This window comes from Chelonus insularis, unplaced genomic scaffold, assembly GCF_013357705.1.
Source record: "Chelonus insularis isolate UGA/USDA-ARS -01 unplaced genomic scaffold, ASM1335770v1 contig_403_pilon, whole genome shotgun sequence".
NCBI lineage: Eukaryota > Metazoa > Arthropoda > Insecta > Hymenoptera > Braconidae > Chelonus > Chelonus insularis.
The window spans coordinates 277,724-303,773 of NW_023276560.1; the positions used below are offsets into that span (position 1 = coordinate 277,724).

Consider the following 26,050-nt stretch of genomic DNA (forward strand, 5'->3'; position numbering starts at 1 on the left):
TATTGAATCATGAATTTTTATAAGTAATAAAAAAAGACAAATAAAAATAAATACTTGGTACAGAAGAAAGAAAACACATAGTGACACTTTTCATATAATCATCATCAGACATAACATGATATCGGGCTAATGTCCTCCAATAAACCCCTATGCTATTTCTGGATATTCCCACTCTCTATTTAGATTACTTACTTACTAACTACACAGCAAGTATGTACTTGCATAAGTGATAGCTATGTTCATTTTATGACGCAAAAAAATATAATGGGAAATTAATGATAATAAAAATAATTCACTTAACTGATATAATATTGATTCGATATTTAATTATTAAAAATTACAATTAAAATCAATAGATGATAATCTTCAGTCTTCTTGAAGATGCACTATAAAATTTTTTGATCATAATATTTTATTAATCTTAAGAATTCTTAACAAAAGGAAACATTAAAAGTAAAATTAAATTGTGCTCATGCATTAATATTAGATGTAAATGGTGCTAAATATTATTTAGTCTTTGAGTAGAAGTTTAATTATTATTTTCAACAATGGAATATTGAAAGATTTTGTTGGAAACCTTTATGATTTACCAATATTAACAATAAAATTATTAAACCAAAACTATTATTAATACAAAAAAAATTTACTGACAATTAAAATAAAATTTTTAAACTTTCTAATTCTTACTAAAATTTTCTAAATTTTTAACTTGATGACTTTTTCAAGGAAATGCAATAAAACTACGGTTACTGACTTAATCCCCAAATTTCTCAACTTTCCACGTTGGAACCTTTGCCTTGCCATCAACCATAGTACCTAATATAATGCACACCATGCACTAATATAAATATGATCATCATTCTTCACTAGTCACTAGATCACTTACAAGTCTATATCCAATATTAAATAACGAATAATATTAGTTAGAATACAACAATTTAAATGGTATTAACAATGAATAATAATAATAATAATAATAATAATAATATAGAATAATATAATAATTTTAGAAAATAATTGGAATATTTAGGTGAAAGATTTAAAATGATTATTTATATGATCAATGGATCAATTCAAAGAGGTGGAAGATCGAAAATTACTTCTAGAACTCTTGATTCTTCTCAGAAATTGAAATTCCTCTCAATTTCTCTAAGAGAAGATCGGAGTGAAGCAAGATTGAGTGCAAAATGGTGTTTAATGAAAATTCAATTTCTGCTTGCAATGATAACGAAGTAAACGATGAACAAAGTTATTTAATAGTCGGATAATATATATTATAATTTTTTAATAAAATAATTTTCTTTCAATTTCTTTTATTTACATGTAGATACACTGTTCAATTCTAACAAAAGTCGTGAGAATTGTGAAGATTACAAATACCGAAACGAAAATGAATAAATTCCATCATCATTAAAAATGCATTGTCAATACTTTTGCAATATTACTTTCAACTTGCAAATTAAATTCCCTTTTTATTTGTATTAATAATTTGAGTGTATTGATAAGTAAATTTTATTGGTGAATAATTAAAAAGCTTTCAACTTTAAGGTCATCTAAAAAAAATGATTTTTCAGTATTTGAAACATGAAAGTTAACTTAATGTTTAAATATTAAAGAAATTAATTATTTTCGTTTTAATTTAAAATGCAATTAACTTAATCGACTTTTATATACGATACAAAAATGTATTTTGTACGGATAATTTGATCTTTAACCGTAGTAATTGAAATGGAATAAAACGAACAAAAACCTTATTATCTGCCAACAATTTCTTTAACAACTCCTTTTAATCCTTGAGGGTTTTAGTGAGTTTCTTTGTCCTAATGTACAAAACAACTTTCCCGATTCACTTTTCATATTATCCAATAAAACAAAAAAAAACATTTACAAATAAAAAGAAAAACATTATTATCTTTGATGAAATTTTTGCAAGCTTTTAAAGCCATTATGTCTTGACCTTGTACTCAATATACAATCCACAATCTTCCCCTTTATATATCATATGATTGATTACAAAACTTTGAAAGTTTTTCAATACTCAGGGATCTTTTTTGTTTGTTGGTTTGAAAAAATGATGAAGCAAAACGAAAATAATTAGACTTGTTAGCCAAGGTCAGTAGAATGAGAAGATCCAACTGGTGGACAAGTTTCTGTCTTAACTTTGATGTATTCAAGAAGTAAGGGGAGATGAGCATTTCTTCCGGGTGAGAAACTGCTGAATGTTAATCATCAACGTGTTAAATAATGCTTTAAACAACGTTCTAACTGCGGGCCTGCGGGCAAAGCATAAACAGTAAGAAACGTGTATGGCATTATATGTTCCCTTAACGTCCAATGTTTATTTGAAATGTCTGTGAGATAATAACTGAGTATTTAACTAGTGTATGGATTATCTCTTTGTTTCAAACTTGTTCCGGTGTCATCACTATTTGCTCAACTGTTTTTCTTTTCTTTTTGGAACTTTTATCACTCAGGGAATTGATGTTTTAGTTATTTTTAAAATAGAGTATCTTTCTTTTTTTCCCTCATGCTTGCATATAAAATGAAATTATAAAAGAGTAATAAGTATACATCAACAATTCTATAAATATTCAGTAAAAACTAAAATGATTTTTATTTTTACCAACATTACACAAGCAAACAAAAATGAAGTTATTTAATTGGATATTTTTGATTTAAATTACAACTTGATTACATTTCTCATCTAAATAGTTGACATAACATTATTCTTTTGAATATAATTGATGTACTGTTTTGTAGAATTATTTGATCTTTGATTGACCAGTTTCCTTGGAGCTTTTCCTAAAAGCCCCTTGGCCAATTTCCAGTTTAGATGGCAATCTCAGGCAACTCTAACAGTTGGCTGACTGTACAGGCAGGTAGTTAGCTCTCGTCATTCACTTTCCAAGCCTCCAGGAATTCGATTAAACTTGACTCTTTCCCTTAGGACATTATAACATATCATCACAACATACTTGTTCGTATGATTAATAATTCAGATCATTTATGATCGATTTTTAAAAATTTTTCAAATATTTAATGATAGAATTGTAAGTATTCTTTGTAAATTGAATTTTTGAGAAGGTATTTCGCTTTAACACCAGCCTGCTTTGCTTGCCAATTCATGAAGTTCTATTTTTTGCCACTCATTCATTCCTGTTCTAAATGATGATTTATTATTTATACATATGAATTTTGACCATATATCAAGCTTTTATTTATTAATAAGGTATCATATAATTTTCTTACATATCGTCTTGAACACATCTCTTTTAAATGTCAACGAAATTAACATATTTTTTATTTGGAAAATTTAATTTGTTGTTTGGAATAAGATATTAAGTAATTTCACTTGAAATACCACTAAAATATCATAAAAAGATCACATTTAAAGTTAATTTAAGCAAAAATGAATTCTTATAAATTCTTTTTTTTTCATCAGGGTAGAGATAAAATATTGATAAAAATTTGAACAGTATTTACGTACTTATATTGTCATATGAGAAAGAAAAAAAGCTGAGAAAAAAATAAAAAGTTGCCAAGTCAAGACTAAACCACTTTTCCCGAATTTATTTAAGAAGCTTTCACATCCATCTCCATGCACTTTATCTTGTCTCTTGAGCTTCGATTTTTCGTGCACTCTATTTGTCACCATAAAACTACTTGTGTAGTAATTCAAAAAAAAGCATAGAATGCGAAAAATAAACATGCAATAAACTATATTTAATACTCACTTTTTCAACCATTTTTATCCCACTTGGATCAAATTCCCTCTCTCTCTTTTTCTTTTGAAGGACATATTAATCACTCAGTTTTCGCTTTCATTTTGAAAAATATTTGATCAAAGTGTTGACAAAAAAAAATATTTTTATTGTACAAAATTAGCTTTTTATTTACAATTTTTTTCAAATAAATAAGTTAAAAATAATTAAACACCAATAGAAGAATGACTTAAAGCAGTGTATCATATTTGTTTTAATATTTTATTATAAAAATTTTTAACTTTTATATATTTTATTATTTTTTCACAAATATGTAATTAATATCAAACGTCTATTTATATATAAAATAATTAAATTGTTTTTCGTACAATTGTGATTAATGAAAATTTCAATAAATATTAATTAATATGTTAATTACTTCTATTACTAGAATATTATCAGTAAAAACTATTGAACATTCAATAATGATACATTTACATTTTAGCAAATAAGTATAATAATAATTATTTAAATTAATAGTTATATAATAATATTATTGTTTCATTTTAGTTTGATATTCAGAAATATGAGTTTTGTTAATTAAAGGGAAATGAAAATTTTATTTTAAACTGAAAAATGATTATAATTATATCGATTGTAATACTTTACTCGATTTCATTTTCACCAAGTATCAAGATGCTATACTTAATGATTTTCAATCATTTCTTTATATAAATCGATGAATTTTTTAAATTCTCAAACTTCCTTAAACTTCTTGCTTGCACTAGAACCTTGGAAAGATTTATCCAGCAATCAAATATGACCTTGCCAATACTAGTGCTACCATTAACCTGATTTCATTGCTCTCCACTTCAATCAGTGGCATATTAATAATTACAGATTACACTTGCTCAGTATTTATTTTGATATTTATGATAATTTTTATAATATAAAAAATATTTTAAATTGTTAATTAATTAAGGGCATTCAAATTTTTACTGTTATTTTTAGATTTTAAACTGTCATAAAAAAAAAAAGAATTATTTTTATTTGTGACAAGACTGAGACAAATAACTTTAATTAATCCAACAAACGTGCTCTGAATATAAAAAATGAAAAAAAATAACGAATAAATCACTTCTTCCATCAGTTCCATTATCCTTCAGTCAATATTCTCCATATTCAGATAGTTTTTATCGTTGCGAATTTGCATGTGAAAATCGTTAATTAATCACGAAATTTACGATGGTATAAAAGCTCGATAAAAAATCTTGTTCTTATATTTAATCTTCGTTTGTATTTTTTCAATATTTTTTTTTACCGGTTTTACAATTGTACACGTTGTCGTTGAAAGAGTTGAATAAAAAGGAAAAAAGACACAAATGAAATCGATTTTTACACTTTGTATCTAGAGACGACCAATGTTTATTCAGACAAGAGTCGTTATAGTTACAAAAGCAATCATCAACGATCTCTAAAAGATGTGAGAACACCTGAGTTCTATAAAAATACAATGTAGAAATAATGTAAATTTATTTTTTTATCTCTTTTGTTAGATAACTTTGATGAGTCTTTTGTTTATATCCAACATTTCAAGCCAATTTTAAATTATTTCTCACTTTGATATACTTTTTGTTAATACTCTTGTAATATATTTCTTATTTTATTTACTCAAATTCAACTACAGATGATTTTTTACTGACAATAAAATTTGAATTTATACAAACTAGGATTGTCAGGTCTACATGAAATATTTTATTCCCTACATTCATCAAAACTAAATCTCATGAAATCCTGATATCACATTTCAGTTGTCATGAATGATAAAAAATAAAAGATGTAGATTTGAATAATAATATATATGTCTAAATTATTATAAAAAATAAGTTTTAAAAACTTTAAAGTTTATGTTTGTTAAAATACTATTTGTTGCTACAGAAAATCCTCTTATTTTTGTTACAGTCACAATTTCATTAATCTAGTGGTATTTCGGTACATAAAAAATATCTAAGTTTAATTAAATCTGTTTAAGTTTAATTAAATCTTGGGACTTTCCTTCTTTTATTAAAATATTTCTTTTAAGTAATTTTTATTATTAATGCATACCAAAATGCATCGTTGATAATCTTTATTCACAGTAAATAAACAAATAATTTAAGACTTGATATGTTTATTTAACAATATTCATAAGCAGTTGGCAATCAGTGATGTTTCAGTTTATTTGTCAAAGTAAATATGTAGTAACACAGTGTGAGAAATACGCGTAGGTGTAAACGAACATTGTAACGAGAATATTTTAAACAGCATCGACGTTTAATTTGATTTTAATTTCATTCAAGGATGGCGCCGTAGTGACCAAGGACATTTGCCCTTCGTCATATTGAATCTAGTGGCGCGTAGGTGTGCATTCAGATAAAGCCATGTTGTATTCGGCAAGTAGAGTGGGTCCACGTCGAGTCTGACATCAACAGAAAGACTCAATCAATTCAAATAACAACAATATGCAAGTTTAGTACTGAACAAGAAAGACAAATGCGGGTTCATTATATCCAACGATTCATGAGAATATTCTGCAGTTTGATAAGAATCGAATCCGGGCCACTTGTTTCATCATCCTCTTTTACATCAAAAATACACATCCAATTTAATCTTCTTCAAACTTTATTCTCAACTTATTGGAAGTTAGGATGGGTATTTGTAAAATAATCAAGTACAAGTTGAATTTCTATTTAAAAATTTATTAATTAGTTCTTTATTATTATTACTGATTGCATTTAGAGAAAACGTCCTTACATTACAGATAGTCGTACAGAACTGACTAAAGATCATAAATTAAAGTATTATTTAGGCAAAGAGATCTAAGCCTCTTCTCTATTTGTTTAAACATTACAGATGGTTATAATAAATAAAACACATGCAATACTCTGAAGATAGAGTACCAAAAAACTTAATAAAGAAAGAGTCCTTTGTATGACCCAAGTGTCTGAAGTCATAAAACAGGGTTGGGCCTTGGTTCTTTTCTTTAAAAATATGTTTATAATTAAGTGTTGAGTTTAACCATAAGTTTAATATTTAAATAAGATTCATTTTTGTTCAGAGAATCCAACATAACTCTTATGAATTTGTTTATAAAGAAATCAACCCTCCCAAAGTATTTCGAATACGAGAACAAGACTATTTTTAGTAACAAAGGGTAAAAAAAAAATTAATTTTCATAAGAAAATTGCAATTTGCATATTATATAGTGTAATTCATCGTCAATTTTCCATTCCATAATAATTATACATATATACTTAACCACTTAGTTTAATTCACAATAGCAAAATGGTAGAAATGAATTTAGCAGCAGCAACAACGCGTGCTCAAATGACAGGACAATTGCTAGCCTAGACAAAAGGAAAGGAACTTTGTACCTTGTTTTAACTCTTATGAAAGGGATAACATCATAAATGTGTGCAATAAACAACCATCTAAATTCCATTACTTTATGTACGATTAAATCACAATATAACTTCTGTTTGTCTTTCTTCCCAGTTGGTATTTCAAATTAATTGATCATAAAAACAATATTATTTTTTGAATTTATTACCCGGAAATCTTATCTTTGCTCTCATTTCCTTATGACATTTGCGTGAGAAACTATTCAACGCAAACATTATCAAAACATCTATCAAATACCATATTCAATTTATAATGAGCCAAATTTATTCTATTTATGAATACTAAATTATAGTGAGTCGGAAAAAATTGATTCAACTTCAAGGATTTGAATAATTCTTACACGTAACGAGAAATTGATTTTTATTACATCTATTAAATAATATTGTCTACATTAAAACTCATTAATATTTATTTAATTATATTTTGGATGGAGAAATTTCAAATTTCTCGTAATATTGATTTATTCATGAAAATAATGGCGATTCTTTGGTACCAATAACCAAAAAACACAACTTATTATTATAAATAAAATAATTAATATTTTATTTTAATTTATGAAAAAAAAAAATAAATAATTTATAAAAATTTTAAATTTTATGATTAAATACGCCATGATAAAAATGATGTTAAACTTTTTCATTTTATTTGTATAAATAGTAAGAGGTAGAAAAAGTTTTTAAAGAATCTTTTTGTTACTTATTAAAGCACTTTGAGTAAAGTTAGTTGCTTTTTAATGGATCAACACTTTCAATCTTTGCTAATGTTTGCTTAAAGAAATTACCTGACATTGTCTACCACAAAATATGAAATCAGTCTTTTCAATAATTAGAAAAAGTTAATGGTCAGCTTAGTAAAAAGGGGTTAATTATCTTTCAACTTATCGTCAAATTTCGCTATATTTCTATAAAACCACCAAATTTTGGTAACTTTTGAACAGTATATTATTCAAGCTTACCTTCGATCGTGGCTTTTATTCATAACAGTTTTGCTTCTTCAACTCCCCTGATTATACACAGCCTTGACATGTTTGAACATCAAACAAAATCCAACCCAGTGATTCGTGGTTTTGTATTAACAATCGAGATGAGCTAAAAAAATTCAATCATCAATCACTGACCTGTCCTAAAACTAAAATAACCAAAACTTATGGAATATACAGAAAACGACTTGTAGAGACTAAAAATAAAAGAAAAAAAATAGTCTCTAGTTGGATCTTTTTAATAAATCATGATTCTCTACCTGTACCTTATAATTTTGAACAAATCAACAACAGAATTCACTAGCCTGAATATAAGCCAATATAAACATTTCAAAATAATATCCAAAACGAATTTTCTATGAATCATATTATAATAAATTATACAACTCATCGATTGAAATTTTATTTACTCCACTAAATTATCAAGTTATTACATACATTTCATTTTACACTCGATGTTGTATTGAATGCTTCAGTTAATAGCTAATCATCTTTACGAGGTGGATCATAATTTTTAAATATTCATAAACTTTTAAATAATTAAACTCTCAAAAAACAAATAAAATTATGACGATGAACTTGGAATATTATTCCTTTATCTAATAACATTTTTAATATTAAGTAATTACTCTACAAAACTGGATTTGTCCCTTTGTAATTAAAAAAATTATGAGATAAACGAAATGATTCTTTCATTTAGAATGAAATATTGAAAAGTTTTATGGAATCTGACAATGTTTTCAAGATATCATAAAATAGCATTCGAAAAATTATTATTTCTGTAATGAAATATATTTTTTTTTTAGAAATTGATCCATGATTATCTTGACTTTTGTAGTTTATTGCTTTTGAAAAAATAATCGTTTAACGTCTAGAGAGTATCAATTAAAAAGCTTTAAATATTTTTTCTGCAATCCCTATACCATTTTTCATTGGAAATTTACTTTTTTTATTATATGAAATCCTGACTATATATCAGTCTATTAATAAATTATCTACAGTCTTCTTTGCTTCCTTAAAATATTTTTTTTTTACTATAAATGATAATGTCTCAATCCCAAAAATCCTATGTGATCTATATTCTTAACCCTGTAGGATTTTAGATCAAAATGATCTAAAATCCTTTTATAATCCAGCTTTCGATACCTACACTCTCATAATCTTTTTTTTATGTAGTGAAAAAGAGTATGTTTACAAAAACACATTGATATGTATGATGTAATAAGAGATTAAATAAAAGAAAAATATTCGAAACAGCTTTTTATGATTATTTTGTTTACAGGGAGGAGAAGAATGAGGAGAACCAACTGTGAGTTGTCAACATTCAGAGTTTTTTCCTGTCTAGTTTAGTTTCACTTTCCGCCTCTTGGTCAACTGTGTTATACTCGGGGCTGTCTGCTAATTAGACAACACTCTGCTCATAACAGCTTGCAGGTATTTGCCAGACAATTTAGATTATAATATCATCAAATATCTATAAAGAATAATGAATTATTTACTTCTTATAATCATACTTATTTATAATTCATTATTATTTTTAATCATATCGTAATTTAATTAAAAAACAACGTTATATTATTTGATATATCTTTGAGAAATTTTATTCCTCTAAGCTATCCAGTTGGAATACAAAGAGACTTTGATATTGCGTTACTTTTGGGATGTTTGGTTAGCAATGTGGAGATGTTTTTTTTATACTCCATATATAAAAAGACTAATATCATATATTTATTTCATGAAATAACAATTTGATATGAGATTAAGTCATGGTCATGGTAATTTTTATTAATTTTGCTATTTTCCTTGATTAAAAATAGCCTCTAATGTCAATACTAAAAGTCAATACGTAATCAAATGTAGAATTTATATAATTTATTGATTGATAAAAGTATTCATTCCTAATCTCATTATCAGTTAATTTTCTTCCTCGTTAGTGTCTTTTACTTTTTTACCGTTAGTCTCTTCACATTGATGGGAAAGTGAAAAATGTACTTCTTACATTTACTCTACATTTTAGATAGAGTTTAAAAATAGAAATAGTCGATTTTTTCTAGTTTCAGAATAATTCAAACATTTTAGTTGCAATAAATTTTTTATTTTCTACAGATGATGTAAAGAAAAAAATAAATAAGAAATAATATAAAAAATGCACAAATATGTTATAATAAATAAAAAAAACAAGAAGTTTACTTTCTAATATAAGATAATATATATACATTTTTAAAAGATTCATTAAATTGATGAACACTTGCCCCAACAACAAAAAGTAATAATTTTTTTTTGTTGATTAAATGAATAAGCGAATTCTTCTTAACAAAACTTTTTTTATCTTCAAGAACATTTTTGCTGTTGACCAGTCTAGTCTAGTTTCAACCCAAGGTTAAAACTCTAATATTCCCTATAAAATTCAGTCCAAGTTCAATATGATAATATTATAAAAAACTATTTTTCCATCTTTTCCTTTAACACTTTGGATGATCGTTTTTGTCACCAACACCATTACCCTTTGTTTGACCCTCTAGTTATTGTTGGATATTATTTCAACTTCTGATCATGAGTATTTCCAAAGCCTTGTATAATCAATCACGTTGATGATATAATATTTGTTGAAAAAACTGCTAAACAGAATGGGTAAACTTAATTACCCTTAAAACGAAAAAGTGATTGTATCATTTTTTCTTTATTCAAATTTGAATACTTGATCAAAATAGACTTACAATAAATACTTTTTTTTATATATAAATATTCTGATCTTCTATTGAATACAATCAGGAAATTAAAAATGTCTGGTTGCAATTTAAATCGTCATGGTTTCCATTTTGTCAATATTCCAACTAGTCATTTATGTTGAGATAAACTCATGTCTATAAATGTTGTCTGTATTTCTTTGAAAAGGACTTGCTGAAGATATTGTTTACCCAGTTTATTTATTTAAAGATTATTTTCTCATATTAATATGAATTTTTAATTCACCGTTGACATGTAGGTGGGTTCGTGTTAGGCAAAAACATGTATGTTCCTCGATTATTTGGGTCACTACGTTGTAAATATTATCTTTGGGTTGAACAACACTCATGAATAGTCGCTTGGGTTTTGATGATGATATTGCGTACCAACGAAAAAATAATTTTTTGTGGTAGTTGAAACCCCAAGGGGATGAACAATATGTGTAGAGCCAATCGTATGGATAAAATCAGATTAGAATTTTGCTAACATTGAACAATTGCTTTATCATAAAACCAACATCTTCATGAGCACATGGTGAACTTTGCTATTTTACAAAATAAATTTATAATTATAAATTATTAATATCATTGAACTGATTATTTATCATTTCAGTTTAATACAAAATCATTGTCTTAGTGAAGAAAATGATCATTATTTTGATTTAACAAGAACCTTGAAAAATAATATTTCAAGATGATTTTTTCACTGCCAGAAACTTATTATTATGCAAGAAAGTATTATTAATTTTTCCATCACTATAAAACTCACCATGAAAAGATTTCGATCAAAGGATCATGTCGTTTATTAATTAAATATATTGTATACAAAAGTTTAACGTTATGAAACCACCGAACGCCTCATTATTTCTTTTTGCTATGCAGTGATAACAAGACTTTGAAAGAAAAAAACCTCTCGTTTAAAAGCAGAGATAAAACAAGACAGTGAAGAGGAAAAAAATAGATGATTTGAGAAGAGAGAAATATCAGAGATTTTTTTTATGAAAAAAGGAAAGAAAGGATCCATCAGAAATTTTTGTCCTGACATCTATGGCTTGTCAATATGAACAAATTACCCGAAGAGGATTTTGACAGAATTCGTGAAATGGTATAAAATAACTTTACTACCTTCCATTCATGACTAAATTTTTTTTTATCTTACTCTATTGAGCAGATGAATGAAATTGGGTTGGACCTATCCGTTTATCAATTACCACATAACCACATTTGATTTTAAAATTTCTTATCAATTGGACTTTGTGACAAAAGTTTTTATTAACACATCCTGAATATTGAGCCTTCAAAAAAAGTACTCCCAACGGTTCAATTAAGGCTGCAAAACTCTCCAGGGAGTAGTTCTTTTCAATATAAAGGATGTTGTATATGATGTGGTCAACAACAAATATGTAGAAAGATTAGGTAATTAACATGTTCATTTACAGACTTAAAATTAAAAAATTGAAATAATAAATAATAGTTAAAATAAATTTATTATTTATTCACATGAATGTGTATTTAAAAAAATACCATTTAGTTTATTTAAGGTATTTTTAAGATTTTTTTAATGTCATTAAAATGATAAAATGAAATGTAAATTTATAAATAACCAGCAAATTAGCTTGAACATGAGAAAATACTCTGTTGCTACAACACGTTAAAGTTTAGTTTTTTGGAGTAGTTTTAATTTCTTCTTTAATCTATACAAAAACATCTATCGATTTAATAACTAAAAATAATTTTTATTTATCAGATAAATATCTGTATATTTTAGCATATTTTGTTTTTACATAAGTTTAAAAAAGTAGAGAAGAAAAGACGTGTTGCATTAGTGAATGAGAAGTACATGTTGGAATGTCAAAGTCGCGTCTAGTTAAGTTGGTAAATGAAGCAAAGTAACGAATGACGCAAAAGCTCAGTGACATGTTGTTGTCCTGTATTACTACCATGACTTGATGCAAATTTATTCGGTGTCCAGTCTACGCAACATTAAAGATCAAGGCCAAAGTAAAAACATATGGCGCATAAAAATAAATCAATTACTTGTTATTTTAGATCAAGTTGAAAAATTAAAATATTCTTCTTTCATAGTTGTTTTAATTTGAAAAAAATTTCATTAGAGACAAAAATATAAGTAAAATCTGTACAACATAGCTGTTTCTAATTAAAATTAGATTAAATACAAGTATTTTGATCTTTGAATTTATTGAAAGAAATTCTAAAAATTACCACCAAATAATTCCCAACGGATTCAACATTTTTATATTTAAATGACTCAAAGTCAATTGCACTTGGTCTACTTCTCTAAATAAATATTCATGTTGAATGTAAAATATAATTTTAATTCATGAATCGTGTGCTATCTTATTGTCCCAAGAGAGTAAACAGCATGTGGTGGTAGAGAGATAAGGAATAAACTAAAACGTTTGCAATCACATTAACTAACATTATTTGGTGGTTGTATGGTGGAATAAGGGAACCAAGGATAAAGTAAAAAAGACTGAATTATTTCTTCATCACACATTAGCTTGATAAAAGTCGTTGGCCTGATAGGAACAAATGAAACAAGAGGAACCCTTATGATGGCTTGAACGTTAACTAAGGCTGACGACCTCACTGTGTCTTTTTCCAACTTTACGTTAATTCTCTATACTCTGTCTTCGTACTACAATGAACTTTAATCGTTGTAGCTCACGGCAATATGCAAATCAACGCAGAAATCGATATGCAAATAAATAATGAGCAAGTCACGAAGCCACTTTTCCGTGGTACATAAGAATCCAGCTTTCATTTCATCCTTTCCTCTACTACATTACTGTTAACTCTCTCGAGAGCTTTTTTAGGATTCCTGGAAGTACCTTCAAGATCGCTAAAAGCTCTTTTATGAGACTTTTTAGTATAATCCTCTTTGTTGTATGCTTGGAACATATCGTAATAGTTATTGTTTGGATTATCCAATATCTTGCCTTGTCAAGTACTTTGATGTCATTGGCCTCATCACAGTTCTTCGACCTTCTGCATATCAACTATCTGTCGTAATCATGTTACTTCTTATATGTTTTCCACCATTACCTGTCTGCCTACATTTTTTACTCAAACTTTTTATTTATTATCACGAATTATTTCAAAATTATCACAGAATATTTCATGTCTATTCATTGTTTAGAATACAACTGTATATTATAAAATAATTTTGATTGTTTAGTTGGCTTTATTTTTCTCAAGTACATTGATCTCATTCGATGTTATCAAGCGATCAGTCTACTTAATTATTTTCTTCGTATTTGAAATTGAAAAGTAAACGAATTTATAACCACTTCATGTCCTCATATTATTTTTATTATTGGTCAATATTATTTTTCTAGCTTTATAAATTTTTATTACAGGTATTTTTAGAGCCATCGCCCTCATAACAAGTTCTTTGAACTTTTTGATGTTGTAAGCCACCACGAATATCCCATTTCTCGTGAGGTTTGTTTTTTTTTTTATTGAACTTGAACAATTTATTCTAGCCAAGTTTTTTCCTGTCTTAGAATATGACTCTGTAGATAAGTTTTTAGTAAAGAAAACCAAAAAAGTCAACTAACACATTTTCCAGAACGAAATTACTACACTACTATGTACAATCTCTTACTCAAGACTCTCTAACTACTAGTCTTGAATCATGGAAAACACGGGAAACTTGAGAATTCTCTTGAAACTGTACTTGTTTTACGAGACTTACCTATACTTACCATTGTGGTTGGAGAATACTTGTAATATTTATTTCTTTGATGGTTATGCTATAAAAATATATTAAAAATGATTATAAATTTAGCTTTAGAAAAATCTTCATACTAAGAATTGTACAATTTAATAATAGCAACATGATTTTTAATATGTTTATCAGAAAACTTGAATGCTACAGATGTTTTGATAAAATTAAAAAATTTAAATATTCATATTTAAAAGCATTTGGTATTATAAAGAATTTCAAAGCTTTTCAATTCAACGTCAAGCTTTTAAATTTAATTCTAGAAAATTCGCGCTTGCTTTAACTCTGTACTCAAGTGGAAAATGAACAGTTTTCGTTCTCATATTGACTCTGCTGTGTGCATAGAAAATTAATGATTTTTATAAGAATTATTTTGTACAAGTTAAATATTAGAATATATTACATTTAAAAAAAGAAACTATAACTTGTACTCTTAATAGTCATTATAATTAGTAAATCCAATTATTATATTATATAACGATTAATTAATAAAAGAGAACATTTTATTTTGAGATGAATAAAAATGTTAACCGTTAATTAAAAATAAGCTTTTTTCGTATTGTTACCAATATAATTGAAACAATTATAAAGAATAAAAAAAAAAATGATTACCTTTATGATAAAAATTAGTAACTAAAAGCGAAATTGATGAAAGCTGATCTTTAGGAGATGCAATGAAAGATGAACATATTGGCAATGAACAGAAACTTGGCTCTAAACACAGAAAAGCAAGGTGACACGTGGAGACAGGGTGACGCCCCATTGTACATTAGAGTAGCAAGCAAGAAAGACGGAGATGAGCGTCGCGGCGCCGACCTTGGGCCGCTGCACTCAACTCTTGGGATTGCCTGAAGGCCATGGTCGTCGTTTTCTATCTGGATACTACATGAGAATACCGTCGATCGATCATTACTGAATCGAAAGTCATTCCACGCTTCAAAACTTTCCTGCTTTTCATGCACCACCGGGTGCTGAAAATGTACAGCTACATGCTTTTACGTCAACTTAGCTTAAGCTCGGCTATCTCTTGACAACTCCATTTCAACTAATATATTAGGCCCATTCAACAGCCATACTATCTCAGAAAGTCCATTTACTTTTGACACTATGCCTTAGTCGTTATATGAGCAAGTGAAATTTATTATTATGCCAAGAAAATAAATTCTGACATTGATGTCATCCTTTTGTCGTGTGCCAGAAAGTCACCAAAAATATTTTTGGGTACACGGGCAATATGTGTGTTCAATAAAAACCTACTAGAACCTACCAGACGCTTGGCAACTTGCCCATTCGACCCCTTTCTTTATATTCACGTTCTTGCCATGTGTGAGCTTCGATTCTGCAAGTGTTGCACCAACTATTTAGGGTCGTCTACGTCTATGTGCAAACTCCTGATATATATACCAAAACATACAGTATTATTAAAAAGTAATCACACTATTTCATTCTTTTCCTGAAATTTAACACCAACTCGATATAGTTTTTTCAAATATTCATTAATATTACCTACACTTTAGCCATAATTTATGTTTTTAATTATTCTCCAACATTTTATCATATCGACTTGTTTATTGGATTCAATAGAATTTTATCAATATCCATTTCAAGCTGGAATTGAAATTGTTGCTAAATTTCAAATGATCAATGACTGAAACATTTTTAATCAATTTAGTATTTTCGTTGGAGTTATTCTATTTGAACGATACAAATGACACTTTTGACAAAGCTGACATTTAGAAAGGTATTAAGATAACCCCCGTTCATATTATATGAATACTCCCAGTGATAGTGATAATTTTGACGACGACTGTATAGATACGGGATTGGAATGTATATCTGCACTCTACCAAGTTGAGGGTCACGGTCAACCCCTTCTCTTGCATCACAGTTTGCCGACCGTGTATTTCTCCACTCTTATCAACCCTTTTCTTCGTGCACGTGTGTAGAATCCTGCAACGTATAGTGAAAAAGAGGCGAGAAAAAAAGTTCACAAGTACTTTTAGTGTTTGTTGCAACACAATCTTACTTGACTTGGAGGATATTTCAACGTTCTACTGCAACGTTCAAGTGAAGTTGGTGTCAGTAAAGTCTTTCTGTGATTGCCTTGTTAAAGTTTCTCACCAACTATAGCAGCTACAACATAGACTTAAGGCACTAATAGAGCTTTGTTTCACTCTTTATTGCATCATGATTCATTAACATTAATACCATTCATTTCAAACTATTTATTCATCATCAACAAATCCTCAAATTATTTTATATCTTCGTTTCTCTTTGTCTTATTTGATCAACTTGGAAATCCAATTAAATGTCACATATTAAAATGCACTCCGGATGTTGACACCGGATGCGTGATGTGATTTCTCATTGAAGACACTTACATCACCGGTAATTTATAAAAGTGAACTTGGTGACAGCTTCCTTCTATTTCACATTAAACTTCCTACGTAACTAACATTTCATTCCATTCAATTTTACTTGACTATTCATCTTGAGGCAAAAAATAAACGGAAGAATGAAAACAGAAATGACTATTTATTGATTATTTTAAGATTTTCTACCAATGAATCATAATCAAGAATGGCTTCTAATGCGTCAGTGTGAAATAAAATAAATTTGACTTTATCAGTGAATACAATTTATATGATAAGGACAAATTAATCGTGGATGCATGAGTTGGATGGCAATTTGAATATTCATATCCCTCAGGTGATGGAAACATGAACTCTCAGTAGCTTGGCATCAACCCATCCGTTACATACTTGCTTGACGGCAACAAGTACGATGACACTTCATAACCAATCGATTATTCAAGCTTCTGGAATTTCCTTTTCAAAGTCAATAAATAACTCTTATACTGTTGTATCTGTCTAAGATAAAATAAGACACGCTGAATGACAAGATTAATAAATATATATAAAATCGAATTGATGAAAATAAATTTATCATCTAGAGGTTTCAATTATTTTTGAATTATTGATTAAAAAAAAGTTATATTTCTTTCAGAAAGTGACGTTCTAAATGAATGTTTAAAATAGAATTATAAAATTTTTATTAACCATTATTTTGCTCATTTTTATAATTGTGTTATTAACACTGAAACTGATACAATTAAATGAAATAAGTTATATTGAAATGACTCCTCTTTTCTCTTCACTATTTGACTTGAATGTCATTATTAAAATGAAAGTACTCATTTGAAAGCATAAAAAGAATTAACTCGAGGTAATTCACTCTTCACTCAATGAAATTATTTATAATTAGTTCTGGAAAATTAAATAATTACATTAAGTAACATTAAGATCTAATTTAAAATCTATATTCAAAAAGAATTATTAAACAATTTTCATTCATTTGTTAATCTCTTTTTTATACGATGAATAAAAACTTTTCAAGTAGTATTAATATTTGAACTATCTTAAAAAGCTATCAAAAGACCTTAAAAATAGTTAATAATATATTCGTAAATGCCTCCTTTTCGGATACACATCAGTAAGTTAAGTTATTTTAGTAAAAGTGTGAAGTAATTTTTTCAAAAATAGATTCCCTCAAGAATGAAAACTTCTTCAAAATTACTAACAAGTTTTTTTTTTTCCAACACAGTTGAGTAATCATCCATTGTTTGTAAACACTTGATAAGAGAGTAAATTTTTTTTTCTTTTTTCATAGACAGTATCCACTAGCTCTTGAGCAATATAATCGCAATACCAGTTTGAAGGAGTGTCTGCTGGAGTTTGTCAATAACGAAAGAAAGAAGTAGGGCAAAAAATGTACATATTCGTTTCATATTTTTTTCAATTGCACTTGGTCTTTGGGAAAAGAGATGGGAACATGGTATTACACGTTACTTATTCATTCACACATTAGAGAGATTAAGATTTAATTGTGTTAAATATTTAAATAGTGATTGTGTACAATCAGAACTATGGATCAACGTGTCGAATAATTAAAGGATAATCTTTTTACTGTATAACAATTATTCTTCTTGTTTATTTTGATGAAGCTTTTCAATTATTTATTTAGGCTACAGTGTAGATTTTTTTATGCACAAGATTTTATAAGTTAAGTACAAAAGAAAAAAAACGAAAGAAAAATTTCAAAGATAAAGTTTAAGGATATTGTCCTCATAATTTTCTTCATGCACTTCAGCATATCATCAAAGAAAACTTTTAATTGTCTTCAAACTTTTGCTCCGAAAATTTATCGACTTTTAAGTTTTTAATACTTTTCATTGAGTAATAAAATAATTAACCATTCTTTAAAAAAGAAAAACATGGTATTGATGCTTTCAAGATCGATATATAATTGAAGATATGGCTTTCAGTTTTTTTATTAAATCTTTGTAAATGAAATAAAAATGAAAGCTTGACATTTTTTTCTCTGGTGATTACTCTTAGAAAGAATGAAAAAATTATTGAACTGAAATTTAAAAGCATCTTTTTCTTGTATGATTTGAACCATAAGTCCTTGTTACTATTTATAGCAAAACCAGGTAGGACAATAATGAAAAGAATCACGAAAATAGATGTAACAGTCTGAGGAAAACGTTAAAATAAAAATAATAAAAGTACTTTAGAGAGTTGTGCAGAAGATGTTCAACACGAAAGATCTTGAAGATTTGACCATTAATTCATCTCATTCTTTTTTCCAGGTCGCTGAAAAATGGAGTTCATGGAGTGAATGGTAGCTCATTTGTAGGATCTATGAGAAGCAGTAAAACCAGAGTCAACAGCACAAGATCAGAGTCTATCTCATCAGATGAAGGTACAAGAAGAATAAAAGTATAAAGAAGAACATCACATATCGGCAGATTGTTAGAACAAAATGACGATGGGTTGGTTGCTTCCGGACAAGACTTCACTGTCAGACCATCAGAAGTGTTTCTCGTGGGGATAAAAGAGTATCCCTTGATTCTTACAATGTCCAGTGCAGTATCAAGCTCACTTACGAGCACTGTGGCTGACCAAATAACAAGTACGTTATTGCCGACAGTGACAAAGATTGGCACAAGGGATGACTCAAGTTCCCTCTCATTCATTTTGGCTTTCTCCATCGTCTTTGTCCTCGCCCCTGTCACCATCAGTGGGAATACGATGATTCTGGCAGCATTTTATAGATATAAAAGACTACGGACAGCGTCAAATTGTCTTCTAGCATCTCTTGCGGTCAGTGACTTTGGGGTGAGTATCTACTACATAGGGATCCTTTGATGAATCCATCAGCTAAAAAAAAAACTCTTTGACTCTCCTAAAAGCTAGAAATACTGACAATAGATGTATCATCATTATTTAAATTAATAAAAGTATCATAACATGTAGTCTAACTATTTTTATTCAACAGGTTGGAGTATTCATACCTTTTGGTGTACACTTAGAACTTTCTGGAGCACCTGAGAGTGGAATTTCAAGTTTATGCATTCTACCATATTGCATCGTCATTACTTTATGCAGTGTGAGTGTTCTCGTCACTGTTGCCATTGCCGTAGATCGACTTACATCACTTGCTCAGCCACTTCGTTACAAAAATATCATCACTCATAGTAGTGTGGAGAAATATATTGCAGTTTTTTGGATTTATGCTGTCATTGTAGGACTGACACCACTTATTTATGCAAAAATTATAGGATTTAGTCAACTCAAAAGGTAAATAATGTAGTACATTATTTATTATTAAATTGAACTTTAAAGAGAGAATAAAGAGACATTAAAATTTAAAATTATGTTTTAAAATAAAAGTATATTTATCATTTATTAATTATTGTGAAGTTTAATTTTTTTTATACAATAATGAATATTCAGAATGCAAAATTCACCAATCAAAGCTCAATAAGCAGCTTACTAACTAAATAAATGAAACACTCAATTAAACCGATTAAATCTATAACGTACTCTTACTTTTGACTGAAAGCTTGAAAATATGAAAAATAGTTATCCCAATATCAGGAAAGTTCTTTTGCATGAAAAATGACCTAATAAAATACATTTTGTCATTTGATTTGTTTCTTTTAGTGGAAATTGTCGGTTTGGAGCTGCAGTACAGCCACCGGTTCGAGTGTTCTTGGTGATTGCAGTTTGGGCGCCAAGTGCTCTTGTTTTACTTGGCTGTTATATTTATGTTTATCTCGTTGCACGCGCCCACGCCCGTGCAATCTATACAGTTGAATTATCGTTCAGACATCAAACACAGACACTACCTCTACCACGATATGGTCAAACTTTGGCGGTTACTGTGGGAGCTTTTCTCATCCTCTGGCTTCCTTTTCAGGTATAATTAATATTCATTATACATTATGTACCTTTAATGATTTTTGCATGACTCGTTGCATTTTATTCGTTATTTCAATTTTATTACATGATGAAATTAGGTCAGGCCTTTGTATTCTTCTATGTATGTGAATATGTAATTGTATATTTTTAAATAAAAAATAAATTAATAGTCTACTTGATTAAATAATCAGTTTAAAAAAGAAAATCTTTTAAACCTCTATCTATACTATATTGGATTTTATTTAGCATTTAAATCTTTTTATTAATAATATTTCATTTTTCCTGGTGGTATTCTTCTAATTATATTTTGTTTTATTAACTGAAAATAACTATTGTTCCAATTTTAGGTTGGATTTTATTTATAAATGAATTAAAAAAAGCAACATGGGTTGATGATGAACAAATTTTATGTAAAAAATTGATTATGATTTTGATCAATAGTGAATTTTCTAAAAAGTTATTAAATGTTTATCACGTTTTCTTAATATACTACATTGTAAATGCAATGAATTGGTAGTCAAACTTGACAGAGAGAAGTACGGAACTAGTTGGTTTCAAGCAAAATGTAGGTACTGTGTGCGCGGATGGAATCGTAAAGTGACAAGCACTCAGTAACGAAGTTTTCTTGTCTTCTATATTGTCATTGAGTTCCTTTAGTAAATTCTCTTGCTTCTTTTTCATGACGACAGAATGTGAATTTAAGTTTTAAATACGTTGTGGGTCAACCACATCACTAGTGTATTGAGTAGATTCTTTGGCATGGTAATTTTTCGTTACGGCTATTGAAAAACGGAAGAAACTAAGCCGTCGATTAAAGATGATTTGAATCCAAACATGAACTGACCTCCTTTTACTCCTGGAACAAAGTTAAATTCTTAGCTATGCCACTGAACGGTATATTGAGGCCAGCTTGTGCATTATTTTCGTCACTTCCGACTCTCTTTTCTCTCTTTATACTTCTCTTTTATTATATCCTATCTTTCTTATTTTTATATTGTATAATAAGTCTGCTTACTTATTCTAAAGTATTTATTATTTATGATAAAATGGAAACTTCTGAAAAATTTTTTAATTAACTCATTCGTTCATGGTATTATTATATTTATAATAGAATTAAAAATAAATATGATATTCAAGTCTTCTCTTTAAACTCAATATAATATTTTGCATAAAATTTAGATGCAACTGCAAAAAATATTTTTTGATTTATTTTTATGTATTTACATTGCCAAGAAAATGATGGATAATTTTACACTGCATTTTGTATTATTATGTTTTCATAAATAACCATGAATATTGAATTAAAATATTTTATTAAATTCATAAAAATTATTATTTAATATTCGTTTTTAATATTCATGATAAATAAAAAATTTTCTGTAATTCTAAATAATTAATTTTTTATTTACAGACTTGTATGCTGTTAGATATAGTTTATGGCAGCCACATCCTTTCAGAGTGGTCAGTTGTTTGGCTTGGTCTTCCCATTCTTGCTCACAGTGGTGTCAATCCCTGGATTTATGCCTTTCATCACGGAGAGATGCGAGTTGCAGCTGGTAAAATTGCAGAAGATATCGTGACCCTTTTTGGCATTCATCCAAGTCGTTACGGATGCTCTCCCGTAGGTCGAGGTGGTTCGAATCTCGAACTTGCTGAAGTAAACAAGAGCAATGAGGGGCGACGCCCGCCTATTGAAGATTGCTTTGCAGCAAAGCAACAAAATAGCTTTTATCCGAGAGATAAGCGACTAGAGACGACAAATAATGACATTGAAATATCCCCTGAAGCCAATGATTGCGAAAAACATTTTACACACTGTGATTCAGCTGCTGAAATCGTTGAAGAAGATATTCATGATCTTGCGAAAATGCTTGGGCCTGAGTACATAATTGACAGATGTCATGTAATTGACACGAACCATAATGTTGATAAAATAAGGAACCTCAAATATTTACTAGATCCTACTTTCAATAAAATTCGTCATTTAAGACGTTTAAATCAAAAGTCTACATCTTGCTGTCATGGAAAAGACCATAAGAAATATTTAAATCAGTTCAAGTTTATTTCATATCAAAATCTTAAGAGTGATATAAATAGTCGAAGGACATTTCGGCTAAATGCGTTATCAGATCCCATGTTGAATACAGAAACACCGTGCGTTGAATCAAACGATTTAGGTGAAGGACTTCATAAAGATATATTACATCTTCATCAGCGAAGAGATTCAGTTCTTGCTTCCATATCTGATTCAAATATCAAAGCTATAAATCTTTCAAATCTTCATAATTACCAAGTTGTTTCCGAATGTCATGAATATTCTGTTCAAAGTCTTGATCATTCTAAATGTTCCCATCAGACACGTAAATCGGATAGAAGGACACGAGAGGTAAATCCTAAGAGAACTAGAAATGAAATAGCTGCTAAATGGAAACAAGCTTCTAAACAGCTTACAGTCACCGCTAATAAGCTCACAAGTTTTTTCCATCCAGAGCATCATCGGCTAAGTAATCATCACAATGTGAAAGCAACTGTTGAATCACCTTTGAGAATTCAAGTGGTACAGAAAAATTTAGATTTCAAGCACTCTGAGTCTATCGGTGGTTTTGATAAATCAACAAAACTTTTGGAGCCAACAAGATTTATGAATACGTTGACTGTACCGACTATTCATTCGGAACCTCCAAGTCCTGTTGATCCACTTCCTTTAGATGCTCTTTGTGAAGAAGATACATTAGAAGAGCCTGAAATACGATATACTCAAACTCGAAGAGGAAGCTCTAAAAGTCCTGTAAGACACTCCGATCCATTTCCTTATGTCCTTTTGAACATAGAAGACTTTGATAAGGAATTGAATATAATCTCAAGTCACACACCTTCCATAAACCCTGTCGAATTAACCACAGCTCTAAAACGAACATCGAAAAATTCAGAGGAAATAAAACATTCACAAAATTTATTTCCTGATCATGACACCACAAGATTTAGTTCTCGTAGACCATCTGATTTACGTTGGTCTGAATCTTCAAGAAGTCAAGAAGTTTTATCTAATTTAGATCAACATCAAAAGTCACCCTCTTCATATTCTGTTAATAATGTACAAACATGTGATAGCAGCAGTGATTTGAATGACGTCACATATTTAAATTCATTTATGTGCCCTGATGCATTGAGTTCATCACTCCGAGAGTCATTCTTTGATGCACCGTCCATTCCAGATTCAGACACGTTTGACGAAACTGATATTAAAGACTCTCCAAACGATCTTGGGCCTAATCATTGGATGCTACCTACTGTACATTCGTCAGTGTCATCAGTGAATATAAGGAGTCCAAACTATAGACACGTAGATAATGAAAATCAAAGTAAATCATCAGAATCAATTATGTTTAGACGTAGACATGCGATTTTAAGACTTCAACTAATGGGTAATCGAGGTAGATTATGTGTGGAAACAAGCAAGGAAACGATACCTAATGATTCAATAAAAGAATCCAATAATGCTCCTCTTGCTATTTCTACACCTATAGAAATTTGTACACCAACTTATGAACATACTCCAGGAAAAATTAAAGGTGCACCTGGCATTGGTGTAAGGGTTTAAACTGGCCTAGAAAAGAGAAAATTTTTATCTTCAATTTTTTTTGTCCATACAAAAAACGTATAAAAATATGACAACGACTTCAAAATAAAATTATAGATATTTAAATACTTCAGAGATTAGTCTTTAAATCATTGTAATTTTTTGAAAAATCAAGATTAAACTCTTTCGATGAGAAATTCTAATAATGAAAATAATTAAACAAAAAAATGAAAATAAAAATAAATTTTTATTTTAAATATTTATAATGATTGAACTTTTTTTTACTAAAAATCAATATAAGTTAAGTTAGAAATGAATTTAATTAAATTAATTACGCGTAGATTATTTTTTTATTGATTTTATCTATTAATTACTCTTATTGTGATGTGTAATTAATTTATCTTCTACAATCTTGATATAAATAATAATAGTGGTCACAACTGTATACGTAGTATCTGAAAAATCTTTAGAAACAAAAAATTTAATTTTTTATTACGTGAATTGCTGTAACATTTAATTTACTAGACATTTATAGATTGCAGCTTACTCATAAATAATAGTCCTAATGATAATCATATTTCTTGGTTATCAAAATTATTTACGCAAAAGAAAAACTATTCATTTATGTACCAAAATGCGGACCGAGTAGGTTGATTAAGTAAATTGGAAATTAGTGAATCAAAAATCTTATTAATTTTCTTAAGTATAAAGAAATTGTTAATGTTTGATAATAAAGTGCTGGTATGGAATGGGAATAATTTTCTAGTCAATTATGTGGCGATAAAACAATATTCTGTGATAGGATTTGAATGAAAATAATTTTAGTACCTGTAACAATTAAATTGATTAATAAGATGATTCATAGTTTCGATTCAAGTCATTATTTTTCTTGTGCCAAGTTGAGCGAATTCAATTGCCAAAGATTTAAGTGCAACAGTTGGGTTCATTAGATTGAAGAAAAATATTCTTCATGGACCAATAAACTAAAGTATCTTTAAATCAACAGTGAGTCCGAAGGATTTTGAAAGATTCTTTGACTCTTCATTTTTTTATATATATATAAAATCATCAAACTGCGAAGAATTATATTGTAAATGAAAGGATAAATGTATTGACGTGAGATATCTGTATAATTAAAATTAATTGTAAAGTAAAAAAAAGTGTTTTGTAGTAATATATGGCTATTAATTAATGATAGGAAATATTTAATAAAAAAAATAATTATATTCTTCATAATTATTAATATTTTAAAAAATCACATTCAATTTTAAAAATCATTCATGCATCTCAATTGCCAATGACGTGATACAGAGCTACTTTTTATACATCAATTATCACATATAATAATCATTCATCCAGTTACCTGTATACTCGTGTACCTCAGAAGAGTTTAAAAAAGCTCATGAAATAACTTTGTAACCACTGCGTCCAATTATTACAATATTATTATAATAACTAGAAAATTTAACTCAACTGCAACTATTAACCATTATAAATATATTTTTATGAAAAATCTGATTTATTTTTCTTCTAAAAAATTGATGATAACAACATGTATATTGATATTTATGTAAAATCACGAATTGCCATAATATACCTAATTTACATT

General features: G+C 28.3%; 1 protein-coding gene across 3 annotated transcripts in view; it reads left to right on the top strand.

The window, feature by feature from the left end:
• Positions 1-24,644, top strand: part of LOC118068930 (uncharacterized) — a 28,106-nt gene extending 3,462 nt beyond the window's left edge. The window contains exons 2-7 of one of the 3 annotated variants that reach the window (XM_035086678.1): positions 9,404-9,555; positions 14,228-14,312; positions 19,247-19,775; positions 19,936-20,237; positions 20,604-20,859; positions 22,273-24,644. In XM_035086678.1, the coding sequence (XP_034942569.1) occupies positions 19,515-19,775; positions 19,936-20,237; positions 20,604-20,859; positions 22,273-24,462 (3,009 nt within the window). In that variant the 5' untranslated portion in view covers positions 9,404-9,555; positions 14,228-14,312; positions 19,247-19,514 and the 3' untranslated portion in view covers positions 24,463-24,644. Of the gene's footprint in view, positions 1-9,403; positions 9,556-12,128; positions 12,264-14,227; positions 14,313-19,246; positions 19,776-19,935; positions 20,238-20,603; positions 20,860-22,272 lie in introns of those variants that run through there. The other 2 variants (XM_035086677.1, XM_035086679.1) reach the window with 2 other exon arrangements.
• The last annotated feature ends 1,406 nt before the right edge of the window (positions 24,645-26,050 follow it).